Source organism: Culex pipiens, chromosome 1, assembly GCF_016801865.2.
Source record: "Culex pipiens pallens isolate TS chromosome 1, TS_CPP_V2, whole genome shotgun sequence".
NCBI lineage: Eukaryota > Metazoa > Arthropoda > Insecta > Diptera > Culicidae > Culex > Culex pipiens.
Window position 1 is genome coordinate 96,072,246 of NC_068937.1, and position 22,481 is coordinate 96,094,726.

The window sequence follows — 22,481 nt, forward strand, 5'->3', positions numbered from 1 at the left end:
AACATCGTTTCGAAAAATTTCTTTGGAACGCACCACACGAGCCTCCTCCCCCCTCTCCCTTCCACTTCTTATCCGGAAGCCCCGGAATGTTGATTGGAAAATGTTTTTCTAGCTTGTTGCGCGCTGAAATCGCAGGTATTGGGTGGGGAAAACGAGCTTATTAGATTTTCTTTTTTTGAGTTTTTTTTTGTCGGTGAGAGTGAACACGTGGTTGGGGCAATCTCGTGTTTTGCTAAATGGGAATCTTTTAATTTGGTGCGAGCTTTTTTGGCGGTGTAGGAATGTTAGTATGTGTGCCAATAATTACACGTGGTAGAATTTTTCCGTACAACCAGGTACAAACTTTTGTCGATTCCGCAATTTCGGTTGTAAACACATGGTTCGTTCGCCGGTACTAATTGAGTTTTGGAAGTAAAAGGCTTTATTTGTACGGATTCAGCAATGCTTGGAATTTGCAATCAGCCAATTTGATCACGAAGAAACCTTAACAGAACAGATAGTAATTTGTCAGCTAAAGAAGAAAGCGAAATTGGGGGTTTAATTTAAATGGCTGATTTTATTACATGTCGATTTTAGTATCCTAATTTTCTTGTTTCCTCAGAGTTTTTCGAAAAAGCTGTCATTTGCATTCCATTTTCATTCCATTTTCATTCCATTTTCATTCCATTTTCATTCCATTTTCATTCCATTTTCATTCCATTTTCATTCCATTTTCATTCCATTTTCATTCCATTTTCATTCCATTTTCATTCCATTTTCATATATGAAAATGGAATGAAAATGGAATGAAAATGGAATGAAAATGGAATGAAAATGGAATGAACATTTCATTCCATTTTCATTCCATTTTCATTCCATTTTCATTCCATTTTCATTCCATTTTCATTCCATTTTCATTCCATTTTCATTCCATTTTCATTCCATTTTCATTCCATTTTCATTCCATTTTCATTCCATTTTCATTCCATTTTCATTCCATTTTCATTCCATTTTCATTCCATTTTCATTCCATTTTCCTTCCCTCTTTATTCCCTCTTTATTCTTTATTCATTCTACAAGATTTTAAAACTTTATTTTGATAGTTTTCTTTAAAACAAGCAGATCTCTAACCATTTCTTAAAAACGATTACGATGGTCAAAGATTAACTATTTGATGTTTAAATTCTTTCAATCAGCCATTCTTATAACAGAATCACTGTAAAAAAACGGAGGGCAACAAAATCACATAATTAAAAAAAAAAAAACTTTGAAGAAAATGTAACACTCGCCAAAGTTTTATTTCTATTCTTCAAATATCAAGGTTTATTTTTGCTGAATAATTCCTATTGTCTATTCGACCTCATGTCCATTCGATCTATTGTCCGCTCTTATCCTACCTGATGTTATTTCAACACATTGTCATTCGACCTGTTGTCAATTCGACCTTATGTCCATTCGACTTTTTGTCTCGTTCTGGAATTTTTACAAATGGTGCGATTGTTCAATTTTATAAGTTGCCTAATTTTTTTTATAAGCCTCATTTCTAAAACTTCAACCTTTTTTCCAATCCTTCGACCTATTTTTTTAATTCCCTCTTATGTATATCGACTTTTTGTTCAGTTGCTTCTTCGTCTTATCCTTTTGAAATTTTGTCCATTTTACTTTATGTTCATTTGATCTTTCGTCATTCGTCCTTTTGTCAGTCGACCTTTTGTCATTCGACCTTTTTTCTTTCGACCTTAATCGACCATTCTCAACTTTTTTTTAATCTTTTTTAATGTAAGTGCATTTTACCTTATGTTAATTCGACTTATTGTCATTCGACCTTGTCATAAAATCATTTTCGTGTTGCAATTTTTTCTCTTGCCCAAAATTTAAACATTAACTTGACGATGCTGACTATTTAGTATCATAACCTTAAAATCAACACCACACTGATACAAATCGCAATATGTTTTCCATCATCATAGTCCTTGTCACCAAGGACAGCCTGGTGCGGTTTTCCGCGACATTCACAGCCCCCCCCCTTCTGCCCGCAGGCAGTTATCCATTTTCCGCGGATAAACACACCCTCACAAAGCTGACTGTCATCAATCATATTTCCCCATCCCCCCACACCATCTCGATTTCAATTCATGCATGAACGGCAACTTTCGACACTTTTGATGCTGCGTTCAAATAAATGTGTGTTTGTGCGAGGCGGTGGTTAGTCAATGCATAAAATATATATCAAGCTGAAAGCTTTGAGTGAAATATTCTGCGAAAAAAGATAGATATTGAACGTCCAGTCCACGTTCATCAGTGCGCTCGCCCGCGCTAGGTGATGAAATATTTATTTTCATCTTCATCAACTTTTGTTGATTCGCACAATAATTTTCAATATTTATTCACTACGATGTTGGTTTTTCCTGAAAAAAAAAGAATCATGCTGGAAGGGGGATTCTAAAGTGTATTTTCCAACGCGGTGCGTCCATAGGCAAGCCAAGGTCGGCAGAACGGCAGGAAGTGGTGTGGAGTGGTGGAAAATATTGGAAAAGCTTTTTCTGTTGCCTCTTGTGGAAATGCATTCATGGAACAGAAGCTCAGAATTTCTCTTTATCATTCAGCGATGACCTCGTGATAGAAGCTTAGCTGACTATTTTCAGAGTGGCTTTGTTGACGGAATGTCCGAATCGTTGAAATTTTAAAATTTACCACTAGATGTCGCTAATATTGCTAGCTTAACTTGCACGCAAGTTTTGAAAAGTTGAATTGCTTGCAACTCAAACAAATAGGACACTTTTGCGAAAACGCCATCGGCATTAGGTGCTTTCACCCCCTGAAATCACAATTTTTTGGGGCTTCAAAGTAGCAGAGTAGCGGAACTCTAGTGAAAACGTAGAAACTGCTTTGACAGTTTTCGGAGTGGACTAAAAAGCACCCATCGAAATGCATCGAACATCATATTTATTTATTTTTTTCGTCGCGGTGGACATTTCAACTGCAACAATGTACTTTTTGGATGCCATCCGGCAAAATCAATCACCAGCGTCACGGCACAGAAAAATTGGGCTTATGATAGTGAATCACTGACTAGGACACCATTTGCTGGGCGGCTGTCACGAGCACGTGATTGATTCTGACGATGGGGGTAATTGATTTGGAGTTCGTTTGTGGGGGATTTTATGGCTTTTAGGTGTATTGGAAAAAATAGATTTAGGAGTCAGATTCTGGTAATGGAATGGTTTTGACGGAAGCTATTAAAATGGTCCAAATGTTCAGGTTGTCCATTTGCTAAAGCATCTTAGTAGCTTGGTAGCAAGGTAATTTGGTAGATTTGTCTGACAACTCGGGAATTGATGGTCTTAGTAACTTTGCAACTTTGTAACTTGGCAGCTTGGTAACGAACTAACTCGACCCAAGAAGAATACCAATAACAACTACAACTGATCCTTTCCAAACATGGCCCACCGACATTCCACACCGTCCCGAAGAGTATGTTCTTGAAAGTTGTGTAAATGTTGTCCGCGCCTCTAGCCGGTCCATTCATTTCCATGTCCCGTTATGTAGAATCTCAACTAGTGTCCTACCCCTCGGGGCTCCCTCTTTCCCGACCATACCGACCTTCCCTACACGCACGACCTGCACGAACCCGCCGCGCCCGGAATCTCCGCAATGTTATGAGCAATTGCATTTGCATAAAGTCACAATAAATTTCGCTTTTAATTGGTCTCCTGGCTTCAGCGTGGTCGGTATGACCCGGGCGCCATCGTCAGAAGAGAGAAGCTGGTAGTACACGCCACTTTCATCTCGTTCAGATCTCGATGACCACGGGGCTTGGCTAGAACGCCTCTCCTCCGAGCAGGGCAAGAAGTGGACACACACACACTGGCAGCGGTAATAATTGTTAATAGCCGCGGTTGATGCCACATCGGCGAGGCCATTATGGACGCGCATTCCGCTAGTGGCCACCAGAGGGCTTCGAACTCGTGGAGGAGTCGTCATCATCGGTGGTTTGTGTGCGGTGGTTTTCCGGTTCTTGGAAAGTGTGAAACTAATCATACGGGATGCTCTCTCGGTTAATTAAGGCTCTGTCAGAAGGCGGTCGCACGTCCCATTATGCGACAGAGGGAAATCGATTCCCGCACTGGTTGGTGTTTAATTGAGTTTTCAATGGGAGCAGTAGAACTCGCGTTGACGAAGGATTTTCCGGGATTTTGGGCCCTAACTGAGCGTTGGATTTAAACGGGTAACTGTGACACACGGAAAGTCGTATCAACACGGCCTTCAAGAAATGTGAACAATATAACGGAATGCTACGTCGAATTACAGAATTCACGATAACGTGAACAATATTCAGCTTTTTCATGATCTCTAGTTTGACAGTTCCTTTTTTCCGTTCCACCACGCTCCAAACGTCACGTTACCACGGATTGACGGCGGTGACGTCTTCTCGGAACTCGCGCCCTTCCCAAGAGGTGCTAAACGCTTCTCACGCCAAAGGGATTTGCCCTCGGACAACAGTTCATCGAAGAAGACCTCCGTTTATGACGACGAGTAATCTTCCTGTCACCGGAGCTAATTACGACGGCGACGACCGGGCCCCCATCAGTCAAGGTCGTCCGCGGCTTGAACCTGGAGAGAAAAGGGCCCGGCATCGATCATCGTCTCGACGGCCTGACGTCTGTCTGTCCAAAAGGCGTTATTTTTAGAACTGACCAAACCTGGCGTGACGTGACGGCAAAAATTAAGTCACTCTCTGTCTGAGCTCCCGGAGCAATCAGACGGGCTGTGCGTGCAGGTAATCAGCGTTGCGGACTATGTTGGCTCTCGATTTGGGTGGAATTTTCCGGTGAAAGCTGAAAAGGTCTTCAAATGTCAAAAATGGGATATCAAAAATGAATACTGTTGACAATTGATTAACAGCGATAAGGAGAACAATGAGACAACATGAAGAGTTGGACAAATTTCCAGTTAAATAAATCTACAAGGAGACAATTTATCTCGTCTCGAAAAATGCCACCGGGGCCAACTGGGACCGAACCACAGAGTAAACCGAACCCAGGTCAACTGGTTTAAGAGGCCATTTAAGAAAATAAGAAGCTGTATTATTTACGCAGTTATCAATTTACCAAGGTACCTGCTCACCAAATTGAAATGTTTCATGTAATGAAACTGCAATTTCTGTTGATGTTACCAATCTACTAAGGTATCAATTTCCTGATCTTGATTTCAAATAATAAAATAAATAATCAATTGAATAATAAGAAGTTACCAACATACTCTGCATAATACAAATTTGTTCCAATGTTAGTTTTTTCATGTTTTGCGGTTAGTATTTTCACCCAGTTATCAATTTATAAAGCAATCCGGTTACCAAATTGTAAAGTTTATTGTTATAAAAAAAATCAACTTATTATCCGTTGCCAAACTGCAAGCTACCAAGTACCAATATACCAAAGTTCCTACGTGTTAAGGTTCCAAGCTTCCAAGTTTCTAAGCTACCAAGGTACCAATTTGTTCCATTACAAAAAGGAAGCGCCAAGTTGTTAGGGTTTAAAGCTACCAATGTATCAAGCTACCAATGTATCAAGCTACCAAGGTTTCAAGCTACCAAGGTTTCAAGCTACCAATATACAATTTTTGCCTTCCTCACTGAGGTAAGGCTATAATCCTGCTCTAAAAATGAACTTTGTATAAAAACGTCGTAGACCCACCTTCATGTATACATATCGAGTCAGAATCGAAAACAGAACAAATGTCTGTGTGTATGCGTGTGTGTATGTGTGTGTGTATGTATGTATGTGACCAACAAACTAGCTCATGTTTCTCGGCACTGGCTGAACCGATTTGACCCGAACTTGTTGCATTCGACTTGGTTTAGGGTCCCATAGATCGAGTTTTATACAGATTGAAGTTTCGATAAGTAGTTCAAAAGTTATGTATAAAAATGTGTTTTCACATATATCCGGATCTCACTTAAATGTATGTAAACTATGTTCGGGTCCATCATCCGACCCATCGTTGGTTAGGTTATCAAAAGGCCTTTCCAACGAGTCCAAAACATTGTAGATCTGGCAACCCTGTCTCGAGATATGGCCACTTATGTGATATTGATGTACTTTTTGGAAGCCGGGTCTCACTTAAATGTATGTAAACTATGTCCGGGTCCATCATCCGACCCATCGTTGGTTAGGTTATCAAAAGGCCTTTCCAACGAGTCCCAAACATTGAAGATCTGGCAACCCTGTCACGAGATATGGCCACTTAAGTGATATTGATGTACTTTTTGGAAGCCGGATCTCACTTAAATGTATGTAAACTATGTCCGGATCCACTATCCGACCCATCGTTGGTTAGGTTATCAAAAGACCTTTCCATCGAGTCCACAACATTGAAGATCTGGCAACCCTGTCTCGAGATATGGCCACTTAAGTGATATTGATGTACTTTTTGGAAGCCGGATCTCACATAAATGTATGTAAACTATGTCCGGATCCACTATCCAACCCATCGTTGGTTAGGTAATTGAAAGGCCTTTCCATCGAGTCCACAACATTGAAGATCTGGCAACCCTGCCACGAGATATGGCCACTTAAGGGATATTGATGTACTTTTTGGAAGCCGGATCTCACTTAAATGTATGTAAACTATGTCCGGATCCACTATCCAACCCATCGTTGGTTAGGTAATTGAAAGGCCTTTCCAACGAGTCCAAAACATTGAAGATCTGGCAACCCTGCCACGAGATATGGCCACTTAAGACGGTTTCCACGCGAAATCGACCATAAAAATACGATTTTAAACCGGACCATTTCCGATCTTAATAAAACTTGCTGGATCGTTTGTCCTACTCAAATCAACAACTCCTGTGCACTCAGTTTAGTAATTCACAATGGCATTTGAATTTTAGGAATTCTTTTAGTTTTAAATTATTGGTAATTACGTTTAAATTGAAAAAATCATATCTTCCGAAGCAGATGTTCAAAAAATTGATCGAAAGTGTGTTTTAACGAAAATCGTGCGCTCTTTTCAATGAAAATATTTCCGAAAGCCGAAACTTTCATTTTCGATCAAAAAACAGCCAAAAATCAAATTTTCTTCGAAAATCAGGCTGAATACACCCTTTGATTCAAATTTTGCCATTACCATTCGAAAGAGCGGACAATTTCCCACTTTTCTTCCATAGACACCAAGTTGGAGCGAAAGCGTTTTCGAGTAGTTTGTAAATAAAAACCTTTTTTTTTTTTTCCAAATAATTAATTTACATGTTTTATGGCAAATTTTGTAACAGATCCCATTTTTAAACATAAAATAAAGTTCTGCTTCCGTGTTTTTGAGTTTTTCCTTGACGTACCAGTTTCAAATACATATAAAAGGAACGAAATAATGACTAAAGATAACCAAAATAGGTGCACCTTAAAGCAACATTTCCTGAACCACTTTTATTGTGGAAAAATGTTTATCTCACTCGTCAGTGTTAATAATACCTGCAAAATAGTTTGTTTTCCTATTTTTTCAAAATTTATCTGGAAACATCAACTTTATTTGTGTTTATCAAAACTGTTTGCGTAGATTTGAAGCTAATTATATCCAGAATAAATTTGCAGAATAAACATGCTATTTCATCAAATCTCTGAAAAGTTACAACAATTTTTGTATAGAAAAGCTGCAAATTGTAAAATTCTGTGATATTTATTCCCTTTTCGTCCTACTATTACTTAAATTATTCTCAGGATGACAAATCAAAAATCCTGTGTTGGATTTTAATTTTATTTTAATTGTAGGAAAAAAAACACGTTGACAAATTTTTGAACATCTTACTAAATTCTGCGACTTACAACAAATTTTCTAGGCAAACGGCATGGCCAAACTCTAAGGTGCTTGGATCGGCTTCAAATCCTCGGGATTTTCTACCCCAAATTGTTTTATACATAATTTTTGTTAGGTAATTAGGGTGGTTCCTGGCACGTCAGGGTGTGTTTTAAAATGGCAATTATGGCGATTTTGCAAAAAAAAACACATATTTCCAAAAACAACTGGACATTGTTTCAACCAACTTAAGTTATCCGGTTTGTACAAGAAAAGTGACTAATTTGGCTTTCAAGGAAAAATACGCATGAGTTCAGTTTAAACGGCGTTTGACAATGATTATTAAAAAAATACTCAAAATTGTCATCTTTGAACCGCCCTGACGCGACAGGAATCACCCTAAGACCCAAAATAAATAGGAAAAAAACTATTTTGCAGGTATTAACAACACTGACGAGTGAGATAAACATTTTTCCATAATAAAAGTGGTTCAGGAAATGTTACCTTAAGTGCACCTTTTTTGGTTATCTTTAGTCATTATTTCGTTCCTTGTATATGTTTTTGAAACTGGTACGTCAAGGAAAAACTCAAAACACGGAAGCAGAATTTTATTTTATGTTTAAAAATGGGATCTGTTACAAAATTTGCCATAAAACATGTAATTTAGTTGTTGGAAAAAAAATAAAAAAAACGAAAAAAGGTTTTTATTTACAAACCACTCGAAAACGCTTTCGCTCCAACTTGGTGTCTATGGAAGAAAAGTGGGAAATTGTCCGCTCTTTCGAATGGTAATGGCAAAATTTGAATCAAAGGGTGTATTCAGCCTGATTTTCGAAGAAAATTTGATTTTTGGCTGTTTTTTGATCGAAAATGAAAGTTTCGGCTTTCGGAAATATTTTCATTGAAAAGAGCGCACGATTTTCGTTAAAACATACTTTCGATCAATTTTTTGAACATCTGCTTCGGAAGATATGATTTTTTCAATTTAAACGTAATTACCAATAATTTAAAACTAATAGAATTCCTAAAATTCAAATGCCATTGTGAATTACTAAACTGAGTGCACAGGAGTTGTTGATTTGAGTAGGACAAACGATCCAGCAAGTTTTATTAAGATCGGAGATGGTCCGGATTTTGAGTGGTCGATTTCGCGTGGAAACCGTCTTAAGTGATATTGATGTACTTTTTGGAAGCCGGATCTCACTTAAATGTATGTAAACTATGTCCGGATCCACTATCCGACCGATCGTTGGTTAGGTTATCAAAAGACCTTTCCAACGAGTCCAAAACATTGAAGATCTGGCAACCCTTTCTCGAGATATGGCCACTTAAGTGATATTTATGTTCTTTTTAATCCAGATCTAAAAAATAGATGAAATTTGTGTACAGCCATTGATGGTAATAAGTGAGGAAGGCTCCAACCACATAGGTGGATTAAGTTAGTTTTTACACTGTACCTTAGTAACAAGATGACTAAGTCATAATGAATTACTTGTTTTTAGTTATGAGGTTATTATTTGCACTCAGTTACCAAAAAACTAAGCTACTTGGTTACCAAATTTTGAAGTGTCATGTGATCAAAGTGCATTATACTTTTTTAAGTTGCCAAACTGATACTTTACTTAGTTTAGTTTCAAGCAATAAAGATAACATTTTACAAAGTCTATCCATTCACCAGATTATCCAAAGTAGACAGTTACCAAAGCTACCAAGGTAGAAATACACTAGAAAACTAAGGTTGTAAGCTACCAAAATATCTATTTGTGACATTGTACTTAAGTGATGACTTAGGAACAATGAATTGAATTACTTTTTCATAAATTATTCAATAAACTAAGCTACCCGGTTACCAAATTTTAAAGCTTGATGTAATCAAACTGCATTTTCACAAATTTTCGAATTGTAAAACTACCAAGATACCATGTTGGGGAGTTCACTTATCACACTACACAGGCAGCAATTTAAATGTACCAAAATTTCAAGCTACCAAAATGTCAAATGTTTTTAAGTTGCCGAGTTACCAAGGTTTCAAGCTGCCAAGGTTTCAAGCTACCAAAGTTTCAAGCTACCAAGACACCAAGCTTGAAACGTAATAACGTACCAAGATTTGAAGCTATCAAGATACCAAGGTATCGAGCTACCTTTGAGTTATGCTACCAAGACACCAAGCTACCATCGTAGTAATGTATCACGATTTCAAGATACCAAGGCATCAAGCTATTATAACACCAAGTTAAAAACGTGAAAAGGTACCAAGGTATGAAGCTACCAAGATACCAAGGTAGCTTACAATGTAATAAGGTACCAAGATTTCAAGCTACCAAAGTATCATGCTACCAAGCCAAAGGTATTAAGGTACAATTATTTAAAGCTATCGGAAGTTTCAAGCTAAACCAAAAACGTAAAAAGGTACCAAGGTATCAAACTACCAAAGAGTTAACCTAACAAGCTACCAACGAAGAAATGTTCTTCGATTTCAATCTATCAAGATATCAATTTGTTGCATAGTACTTGAGGTAAAATGTACCAATGCCAATGTTTTTTTTTTAAATTGAAGTTTATGTTTTATCCAGTTACCAATTATTCAACGTTTTCCATGCAAAACCAATGTAAGTTACCAAATTATATGTTATCATGTTATAAGACTACCAAACTTTTGAGTTTTTCTGTGATCAAAAGCAGTTGTAATTTTTATGTTTCTTTATCCAGTGTTTTGCTGTTATGACAACTTTGTACATAAAAAAGATTTGTTATAATCTTCTCAATAAACCCCTTAAAATATGAAAGCAAAACTTTCTCGCACTTAATCTTAATCCGTTAAAAGTCAAGTGACACTTCGAAAATTATCCCTGCAGTTGACACGCGATTTATCGCCTCCCCGGGGGGTTATAACTTTTTCAAGTTGCACTTTTCCAAATCAAGAGCCCCACACCCTCCGGAAATCCCAAAAAGTGTCATCTGCCAGCAAACATCGCAAACCGGAAAGAGTCGCAGAAAAACTTTCTGGAAAAAGTGCGCGCACCAACGTGAAAGTAATTGTTTTACACGCACCAGAAGGCTCGAGAGGTGCCGTGAAAAACAGACTTTTCGAGTTCGAATCTGATTCAGGCTAAATGTCGTCCTCCAATTCGGTGTGATTCGATTTACCAGCGCTTCGGGTTGGGGTCAGTGCTGTGAAATGTCACAGTTGTGGCATTAATACTCGGTAAGAAGCAAATTTATGAACATTATTTCACAAAAAAACTACTGAAATTTACTTATCATAGACTGATAACTACATTTTTTAAAGTGAATATTCGAATCCCAGCAAAGCTTCATCTCGAAATGAATCGGTGAGAATGATTTTTCATCGATCATCGATATCTCGCGAAAGAGAGGAAAATTATTCGTTCTCTCTTGACTATTGGATGAATGCAAGGTGCTCATTGAAACTCATTCGAAGAAATTAATCCAGGAGAGTTTGAATTGGAACTTAAGGATGATAGATTTTCTGCATCCCTGCCCGTTAAGCGATGATTTTTCGCCTGTTTGTGAACTATTTGAGCAGCAGCCCCCCCAGCTCCCCGCCCAGAAGACAATTCAATTAATTTCATTTCAATTAGCTTCCGGTGTGAGCATGAGTTCCTGAGGGAGAGAATTTTCGAGCCTCCTCTGGTGGGGAAAAACTACGCTGATTCCATTAGGCTAAGTGGCACCACTCGAGGGGGGTAGGTTCAGGAGGACTTCGATGAAAACACTTTATCTTCACTCAGTCCTGGTAATTACATTTGGGCAAAAGTTTACGGTGAGCGCTCCAAGCTGGGAGAACCGGGTTATGTTTTTCGGGGACTGTTTCGAAACGAGGCTCGTGTAATAAACGACACCGGAAAGGAAGGGCACTGCGAGCTGGAATGCACAGAATTTGCTGATTGAAATGGGTGATGTGTGGGGATAATTTTCATTTTCTCCGAGAAATTAATTGAATTTCGTACAAACAATTGAGTTGAAAATTCATTAAAATTTCTTCGACGGAAATTCAAACTGGCAAATCGATTTTCAGCAGAAATGATAATTGTCAGACATTTCAGTGTAATTTTCCGATCGCCAAAAGGGTCACAAATAAACATCATTAAATGTAATTTTTCACACTCCCCTCACAGTGAGCCCTTTTCAAGCCCACTTGAGCCCAGAACAGATCCGTCCTTACCACACGATAAACTTTGCACTTGTTTTTGAAAGGGAAAAAAGCAAAAAAGCGCCCACTTCCGGAACCCTGTGATGGATGTCACCCGGAACAGGGCACTTGCCTCCGAGAACCACACTCGATTAGCTGGGAAAGTTTGACCGGTGGTAGTTGGTCCAAGTAGTTGGGTTATGATGGGCGGTGAGGGCTAAAATGGGTTTTACTTTTTTTTCCAACAGGAATAGAGACGTTTTCATGAATGACAGATGAAAACGTGCCTGCAGGTTCAAGTTGACTGATTGACTGAACTAATTTTGTTTAATTTTAAAATTGCTCAAACACTTACCTGATCGTCGAAAACGAAAAAACTCACACTTGAAATCTATTTTTACCACTTATCTTATTCAAACTCACTCGTTATTAACAAATCATTAGCTCTAACTTGAAATCCGTAATAGAGGTGAAGAACTAAAATATCTATGAATTTATATTTTCATATTGCAGTTTGATTGCAGCAATGCAGGCGTTAAACATTGTTTACAGAATGTGTAAATTTGTAGATAGTGAACAAGGCTTATAGAGTAGATAAGATTAGGCGAGTTTTCATGCTTTCAAAAACTAATTAGCAGGGAAACCGGATTGTAAATGGAAATTTTCAGAAAAGTGATAAAAATTCCATTGTCTGGGCAAATTTTACCACATTTGTTTCTATAGTGTTGTTAGGTATGCCAAACTGAACCGAAAAACGCTTTTAGATGAATTTTATTTTCAGGAAAAATCGTTTTAAACCAGTTTTTCGGTCTAGTTTGGCATGCTAAACAACCCTACAAAAATAAATCTAGTGAAATTTGCACGTGCAATGATAAAATTTTCACTTTTCTAAATTTTCTGAAAAGCTTTATAAAATAAATCCAGTTTCGTACTAACTTTTTTTGGCAGCTCGAAAACCTGCCTTTCCTTTAAACCTACATTTATTGGATAGTGAAGAAAATCAGTACTATAACGGACTGCAACTGACAAAACTATAATTCTTATTAACCCTCAACTACCCAACCCCGCTTTTAGGTGGGCTTCGATCTAAAAATTCTCCAAAAATCAATTTTCATCAAATTTTTGATCTTTAAAAAGGACCATTCTTTAAATTTTAGAAAATTTTGGGTTAAAAATTTGATTTGTTTTATGTGTGCCAATGTTTTTCACTAACATTTACTTTAGGTAAAAATAAGTATGCAGTATTTTTTGTAATATCTCAGACAATGCCATCACGCATTTCTTCAAATTTAAATTATTAAGGTATAGAGCAATTCTAGCTCAAATCGGGATTTTTTGGTACTTTTGTACTCGACCCTCTCCGATTTCAATGAAACTTTTTAGACATGTTATCCAAGGCCTTTATAAGCCATTTTTGTGTATATGGAGCCAATTGCACTCAAAAATGACATTTGAGAAGAGCGTAAGTTAGTTAAATATTTTTTTATTCTGTAATTTAAAAATTACTGTATCTCGAAGCCGTTGCATCGTATCAAAAAGTGGTCAAAGACAAACTTGTAGGAAATTTGATGGGCTTTCTGAAAAAAATACACTGAAAGAAAAATACAAGCCAATTTAATGAGAATTTTCAATTATTAAGTTTAAAAGTTAAATTTTAAGGGTATGTCACGATTTTTTCGGGAATTTCAAGCTTTGTTGTCTGAAAAATATTTTTTAACTGAATAATTTTGAAGAATTTTCAAATCAATTTCGATCCATTCGTCATTAAATTTAAGGTTCCTTACACTATTTCAATCTATTTTAGAATGAAAAGGCGATTTAAGACATTACAAATTCTAATAAATATTGGCTTATTATGATGGTGACATGCATTTAATAGATTTTTTATAATATTATTTTTTAATGAATCAAGAGATTGTTATTTTTTTGACAACGTTTATCTAACAAAAGCTAACATCCTACTTTAAACAACAACAAAGAAAATAAAACCAATATGAAAATAAAGCTTATTTTCAAATATCTCCCTAAAGTTATGATTCTGTTTCATTTTATCACATTGCTTGAATATTTTCATCTAGCTAGCCCAAGAGAGCACAGATAACATCGAAAAGTTATACTTAATTACTTAAGTAATTTCAAAAATTATTTCTAAATGTTTGATTCCTTCAAACTTTTGTGTGAGTACGGTTACATAAATACGGACAACGCTTGATTTTCAGTTATCGGAAAACTTAGTATTGAACAAAATCCAAACATTTTTCGTTCTGAATGAAAAAATGGAAACACTTTTTTACGCTTTGAACATATTGAAATTGCAAATAAGGCTGGTACAAATTTTTATTAAAGTTTTTGAACATATTTTTTATCTGAAATTTTACGTTTTTTTCCAGATTTGTGCTCTCTAAATTTAAAATTTGAAAAAGTTTAAAAGTCTTCATTTCATTAGAAATTGATGAATAAACGTTTTAAAATGTTTTGCAAATAGTTTGTAAAAGATTTTTAATTTTTACATTGGCGTGATTAAAAAAAATATTAGAATTATTTTAAATATATTTAAAGACTCTTGACCAAAAAAAACATTCGCAAGCGGAAAAATATAAATTGTCAGCAAACTGGATTTTAATTGAAAAATAAAACATACTGACAACTCGATAAATCATTTACAAAATTTACAAATTTTTTAAGGATACTTGGTAAAATAAAAGCATTTTTTTAAACTAATTTAAAGATATTTTAAAAATCTCTGAAAGAATAATAACTGTCATCATGTTTAATGCATCCTTCGATAAAAAAATAAGAATAAAATTAAACATTTTGATGTCTTATTTTTTTTGTCACCTCTTTTTTATTGGCAGTTGAAACGAAGTTTGAAAATAACTTTATATTTGGCAATTTTAAAAATAAGACGAAAATAAACATTGAAATTATAGGTATTGTTAAGCCTTCGGTTAGTTTTTGAAGACTGATTATTTATGTTTTTACTCTGAATTAAAATTATGCTTTCATTTTTGAAGTGAGGTTTTAAGGAGTTTATTGTTAAGTAGTTTTTACTGAAACTGTCAAAAGTTATTTTTTTAAATTCTGTCCGATAATTATATTGATTTGTTTTTTTTATAAAGAGTTTCTGAAATAATTTTTCAGCTAAGAATAAATGCCTATTATTTGAGGCTCTTTCAAAGTCGGGAAAAAGTAGGGAATTTGAAAATGGGATTTTAGTGTTCACCCTGAAAGAAACAAACTTTGTGCTAAATTTAGCACAATTTAGTGGTCTAAAAAAGATAGAAATTGGATAGAAATTCATAAGCTTAGTAGAAATATGTCCCGGAGGTGAAATGCTCGATAATTTTCAAATTGTAATTTTATTAATGTTTAAATGTGTAACGCCCTAAAAGCTCAATGCAAGTAAAGTTCATGCTTATTTGGAGTTATTTTTTTATTTTCACTTCAATTACAGACTTTAACTGCCACGTTATAGATTGTTGAATGTGTATTTTTTCGCTTTTCACTTCAATTACGGACTTCAACCCAAAGGTAAAGACTTAATTTGAAAGAGTAAGTTTTGAGTGAGGTTAGTGTTTCGAAATTAATATTAAGTGTTTATTAGATTTTTGAGGAGATGTTCAGGTAAGTATTCAACCAAATTTTTAGTGGTATAATTTCTGTCAATCTGTCTGTCAACGAAACCTAATAGTCACGTTTTCATCTGTCATTCATGAAAACGTCTCTATTTCGCTTCAAATCGCTACAGATCGTCTATGCCGCTGCCGTCCAAATTGCTCGTTTCACCCCTTTCGCCCATGGGCATTCCCACGGGTGTAAAAAGGGCCACCCATTCAAAAGGCTCGTCCACCCAGGATGAATCGCATGATAATTACCTTCGATCGGCAGCAGGGTCCAGCTTCCGAGAAGGACTAACGCCCACAGCAGCTGTGGGTTAGCCATCGTTTGCGCCGCCGGGTTTGCTCCGGTCCTATCCGGTTTGTTCCGGGCGAGCCACTAGGTGAAGGAAAAACGGCTCCAAGCCGTGTGCGGCGGTGTGTCCGGTGTGACTTCCTGTGGGGTGAGAGTGAGAAAAAAAAAACGGTGAAAAATGAGTGGAAATTACTTCAGTTTGAAGTGGCTTTTGGGTGGGGCTTGAAGGAGATCATCACGTCCTGCGACAATGTGATCTCTGGGTGCCACACGAATGTCAATAATAATTATACTTCTGTCAGGTTCATTTTATTCCATTTCTCATTCGAAGAACAAACTCGAGCCTCAATAGAAGTGCAAATCAACGCCGGAGGCGGCGGGTGGGGACGTGGCAATTGATAGAAGACTTTGGCGGGACGATTGGGTGGCAGGTCGGTTTGAAGTTTTTCGTTCTCGCTTGAAAGCAGCCGGTAATTGGATTCTGTGGCGAGATTGGAAAAGTTTAGCCTTGGCGAACGAAAAAATATGAAGAAGTAAAAAGCGATGTCGTCCGTCTGGTCTGCCATTGATAATGATGATGAGAGAGCGCGCGGGGATGATTATATGCTGAGCCCGTGTTTGGGGGAAAATCTTCGATGGATCAAGCTTGTCAACGCTTTCGTCAGAAAGTGAGCGACAAGATGACGCACTTGCAGTGAGCGGAGCAGATAAGATCAACTTTGATTAATGTATTAATTGATGTTGTACTTGCTGGTGGTTGGATGTTCACGCTGAGCATATTGATAAGATTGTTGAGAAACTTGGGCAACTAATTAGACTTTTCGCAATTCTTTGAATTTCGCTTCAAAAATTTCAAGGCGTCCAAGACAATTTAAATGGTACAAATATCCTTGGCCGATGAGCATAGTTTCTCTCAAAACTGCTTTTAAACAATCTTATTAAACGTTTCAATGTCATCGCATCGTGAAGACCTTGACCAAAAATCAACCTGTTTCACGGAAGATGTATTGAGTCTTTTCTCAAATCTGAATCAAAAACTCGTTAGATATACTTTTGTCCAACAAGCATGGTTTGTGTCACATGTGAAATGAGACATGATTTGCATGAATCAGGTTAACGGATTAACTATTATTCTCAAGGCAAGCAATCGGATGCTGCTGTTGAGACAATTACCGTTTAGCGAATTCGCGGAATTCAGTATTTTAGCAGATTAAGAATTTATTCTCAAGCCAACAATAAGATGCTGCTGTTGAGACTGTTTACATTTAGTTAGTGTATTTTTTTTCTGATTTATGCCACAGGTCGTATCGCTTGCTTAGGGCGACTCCCAGACCTTTACCTTCCACAACTACCAACTCCACGCGACACTTACGCAGCCCTGTTGTTTAAATTCAATTAAATTTGGTCAAACGGTCAATTTGATCGAGTTCCACAATAGGGTTGGGAAAAAGAGCCTGCGGTTTCGCTACCTTTTTCTAAGTAAGTCAAGCATCAACATTTCCCGTGCTCCTAATCCTTATTCCTGCCCCGGTGAATGGTGGAGATGGGAGCGGCCGGCAATGGATGGCTTTCATGGTGCTGCCTGTCCGGTTCTGGTAGAATTGGTTTTAATTCCCTTTAATCAATTTATAAGCAACCTGGGCTGGACAATCATCACACATACATGACGAAATCCAGTCTGCAACCCGCTAAGATCACCATCTCCATGCGAATGCGAATGCGAATGCGAAAAATGTGAAATGAGACATGATTTGCACCTCATTATAACTGGAGCTTCATGATACATAACAGTGTCACAACTCTTTTAGAACATCAATTGCCCTTGCTAATGGGACAAACTTGTCCCACGGCATTCCAGTAAAACTTGATACTTTTTTTCTAAATTTTTGCTCTATATTTTTTTCTTCTATCTATAACTACTAGATACATAGATCGATTTAATTTATTCACATCGCTCTTAAAGTATAGTTGCTGGGACAAACCTGTCTCAAGGTATTTCAATATTAACTTTATTTATTGTGGATTTAGCTCGAAGGTGGATTTTCTGGCATCTTCTCACGGTCATTGGAAACGGTCGTGGAGACCTATCACCCCTAATTCTAGCTCGATGCCGCCATCATGCGACCGCGTGCTCCGTTTGTTTGTCAACAAAGCTGCAGCTGGATGGTGAGACGAAGTGAGGGGGGAAGAGATTTTGACATTTTTATGCCCGCATCTGGCCCGCCGCCTATTTCGTCGGTCGTTGAGTCGCCGGTCGTTTCCAGTGACCGAGTCCAGCTAGGAACTGATCGTACAATATGTTGCATTTAAGAAATAATTCTGAAATTTGAGAGAATTTTGATATTTTTTATATCACAAAAAAGAGACGAGATCGTATGTTTTATTTCTAGAAATTTGCTCATGTATAAAGATTTCCATTGAATGGATCACAATCTTACTGTAGATGCAAGATTTAGAACGATGACCAACGAGCAAGGGTTGTCCCAACTTTCGCTTAAAGCATCCATTGCCTTGACCAAAGAAAGGAACTTGTCTCAAAGTATTTTTTGTTACATTTTTGACTAACTGTATTCTTTGGATATTTGTCCCAAATACAGGTTGCACTTGCTGATTTAATGACCATGTCCAATGAGTACATACTGTCTCACCAGTGCCGAATTGCATCCATTATCCGGGATAAGATGTTTTGGAACGGTATGCGGTAAACCTGAAGAATCAGTTTCAAGATTTTTCAGACCAAATCTATTGGGACAATTTTTGTCTCACCAAAGTTGATATCAAATTAAACGAATATCCCAAGAGTCATTGCTGGCGATATCATTACAAAAACAGATAAAATTTGCCTATATTTCAGTAATGCCCAACGTGCAACAGTTCTCTCATATAACCATTGAGACATGGTTTGAGCTTCGAGTATTATGGACGCCACTCTCAAAGCACCCGTTGCTTCTGGTCTAAAAGGTCGTACCGTAAAACGGGGTGACATTGATATCCGGGGTGACTTTGATAGGTTCGCGATTTTTCCGCAAAATGAAGAGTACAATTAAAATACTTACGGAATGGTTTAGAATCATACTGACTGTGGTAGAGAAGTGTTCAAAGTACCTCAAGAAGAACTTTTCATAAAATTTTGAAAAGTTTAAAAAGTTAGTTAACTAGTTAAGAAAATGTTGATTAGAGTCATTATTTTAAACTTCTCAAAGTTTCATGATTTTCTCAATGAACATGATTTTGATTCGGAAAACGGAATGCATTTTCGGATTCCTTGGACAATTTTCCACTAGGAGAAGGTTAAATAAGTTTGTAAATAATAAATAATATGTGTTTTTGAAACACAATTTAAAAAAATCTCCAAATTTATAAGCAATTTCAGTTGAACAAATTTCATGTAAAATGTGAAAACTTGTGATTCGTGCTTCAAATTCAGTATAAAATGCAATATAAATCGATAATTTTATAAACAAAACTAGTTTTATCAAATTTCAGGCAATATTCCGACTTTTAAACAATTTTACCTAAAATTTAAATGTATTTTGTTAAAAAGCTTATAAACTTAGTTAACTAAATATGAACATTGATTTTTTTTCTTAAAAATTATATCAGCTACTTTAGTGATGGTACATTTAACGTACAAATAAAGTTTGAACATCTTAAATATGATTTTAACAAGAAAGCAATGACTATCAAAGTCACCCCGGAATTTAAACTTAGAATTTTTAACGTAGCTTTTTTCTAAACACCATTGAAAAAACTTTTTTTTCCAAAATAGTGCATGGACTTTGTGTGGCCTACCCCAGTAAATGTTTTAAAAATAAGAATCTGGAGAAAAACCATACCTGTTGGAAAATATTCCAAAAACAAATTGAAATCCTATCACAGTCACCCCGGTTTACGGTATCTCAAGTTATTTCAGCTTGTCTCAAATTTTTTTGTTTTTTTTCAAAATTCTGGGCTGTGTTCAATGAGCAAGAGCTGTCTCAAAAGAGCATTTAAAACATCTTGTTTGAGTTCGATTTGTAAATCTTATAAGGTTTATTGAACCGTCCGTGGTTAACCAGCAAAATTTTCCCCTAGAATAAATTTGAAAGTATGTCCAATGAGACAAGCTTGTCTCACATATGTATCACACACGTGACATATTAAAGAGCTGTATTATTTATAATCAAGAAAGATTCTTCTCTTGAAGATTTGCAAAAGCCCAAGGGTAAACATTTAAGGTTTTTCTAAAATGAATTGGAAGAGCGGGACAGTTGGGACAAACTTGTCTCACTGCATTTCAATATTTCTCGGGCTTATGAAATTATTTATATTCTGTGGTTCTCATTTGTTCCCTAATTTTTGCACACTTTGACAGTCTACAAATGCCTTTGCTCACGTTTTCAACTATGTCTAACTTTTTGAAGCTGTCCCACCTTTGTTTTTTTTTATTCTAGTCTTTAATCAATAAACTGGATTTGTTCCAAGTTTTTGATGTTTTTTTTAACTTTTATTATGGCGTTTCGTCGATTGCAACATTTTAAGTTGTTAAATTTTCGCAAGATGACCAACGGGTAAGGTTTGTCCCAATTTTTTCTGTTGCTAATGGGACAACTAATTTCTTCCTTTATTTTTTTGAAATTTTAACTTCCAAGGCATCACAGCTAGTCCAGTTCGCTCAACTATTGCATAACGTAACTGGCCACACCAGTCGTTATTCCGAACCGGTGTCCGTCCCACGACCAAGGAACCTTCACCGACAACGAATAAATCATGCAACGTTTTCATTAGCGTTTGACGTTGATGTCCGTTCCGTTCTCCGGTCATCGGCGGTGACGGTTTATCCGCGGACCCGCTCCCCCCCCCTTCTTTTTGCAGCGCCCATGTGTGTCGTAAACAAGAACAGTGCATGCAGAAGGGAAAAAAAATCCGTCCAGCATTTCCAATCATTTCATGTTTATCCGCTGGACCCGGGTCATCAACGGCCCTGCCGATGACCGTGGACCGTGGCCGATGCTGAAGGTGATTAATTTATTCATGTTTGTCGAGAATCGTGGCTTGCATCACAACAAACATACGATACTGACCGGGGTAGGGTAGTGTGGGGGTACGGTGGACCTTCTGTCACCAAAACAACAAGGTTTGGCCCCAACTTCCACTACGTGCTACCTGATTTGCACTACGGACCCGTCAGTGCAGGACGTTCCCCTCGGGGGAAAAGAGAGTGTCCGGTGGTCGACCGACGTCCTTTCCGGGGTCATCAGAGAAATGCATCCACTTGGAAATGGTAAAAACAGGTTCGACCGAGGGACTGACCATGTGGGCATTGAATAACATTCAAGACTTTAAGGGTCGATTTGAGAGATCTCAATTAGTGATCAATAAAAAAAAAAAAAAAAACAACAAGGTTTGCCATGATCAAGGTTATGCACAATAGAAGGTGTCCAACTGTCAGACGCAGGGCTGGATTTTACGTTTACGTTCCAAAGTCGCGTACTCAATCTTGAATATTAATGTATGACGAAGATTTCGCCTGAACTGGATGTTACAAAATCGCTAAGAGGAGCTGTTTACATTGTGGAATTCTTCGGTTTCTTTTTTTTGCGAGGCGAGAATCTTCTTCCCTCAATGTTTACCCACTTTTTTTGCTAACAATCTCCCGGAGATGATGGATATCGCAAACTGGAACTGAAATTAATGCTGCAATGTGGTCGGCTGCAATCAGTATCAGATAACCAATTCGAGGGCTCGTTGTTTACTTTAAAGGTGTCAGGGTAGATGACGTTGATGACATCTGTTTCAATCGGAACGAATGATGCTTTCAAGTTGGTATCATGCTGTTTTACTGACTTTTTAAAGTTAATGTGGACTGACTTTAATACTTTTCAAAATACTTTTGAATATCAACAGTTGATTTGTTTGTTACGTTGACAGCTACGCAACGGTTACATCGGTTTTTTGACAACACAGAAATGTCACTTTGCACGCTTATTTCAGACTGCTCGGTTTTGTTTATTTATTGAACAAAAAATTTAGAAGCATCGATCGTTCCGAAATATCACCAAAACTTTGTCATCCTCGAGACACCCAAAGTCTTCGCAAAAGGTGCAAAAACTTCCGACGGTAAACAATCCCCCCAAACAGGCACCCTATAAAAAGGTGTTGACAGATTCGGGAGAAAACATCTCTCAGCGTGCTGGCTGTGTTTGCGTGTGTCGGTGTGATGTCTGATTAAACGATAGCTTGTCTCGTTGACGCATTCAATTAGGTATTCGCTTCAATCAACAGTGCAAACACCCACGTGCCTGCAGTATCGAGAACAATTTTCGAAACCGAAATGTGCGTGTGTGTGAATTGAACATACACACACATTCGGAAGTCTTGTTTGGCCGTCCCACCCGTCATGTAGCGACATCTCAATAAAGTCATCACTCATCGAACAGAAGAAGATGCTGGGTGGAGGAGGCAATTAATTGACGTTTTTGGGTACACGCAGTTCGAATTAATTAACTCTTGGTTTACCGAGATGGCTGACCTGAAAAATTAAATATTTAAGATTTAAACATTTGAATTCACATGTTATAAAAATATTTCAAGGTGATCAAAACAAATTGAATAAAAATAAAACTAAAAATCCAAATAAAACATTTAAACAGTTGAGGGTTGGATA

General features: G+C 37.1%; 1 protein-coding gene across 3 annotated transcripts in view; it reads right to left on the reverse strand.

Moving 5' to 3' along the window:
- The window catches only part of LOC120427287 (homeobox protein 5), a 40,861-nt gene extending 24,867 nt beyond the window's left edge, over nt 1-15,994 (reverse strand). For all 3 annotated transcript variants that reach the window (XM_039592139.2, XM_052711144.1, XM_039592138.2), the window contains exon 1: nt 15,799-15,994. In XM_039592139.2, the coding sequence (XP_039448073.2) occupies nt 15,799-15,865 (67 nt within the window). In that variant the 5' untranslated portion in view covers nt 15,866-15,994. The remainder of the gene's footprint in view (nt 1-15,798) is intronic.
- Between the last annotated feature and the right edge of the window lie 6,487 nt (nt 15,995-22,481).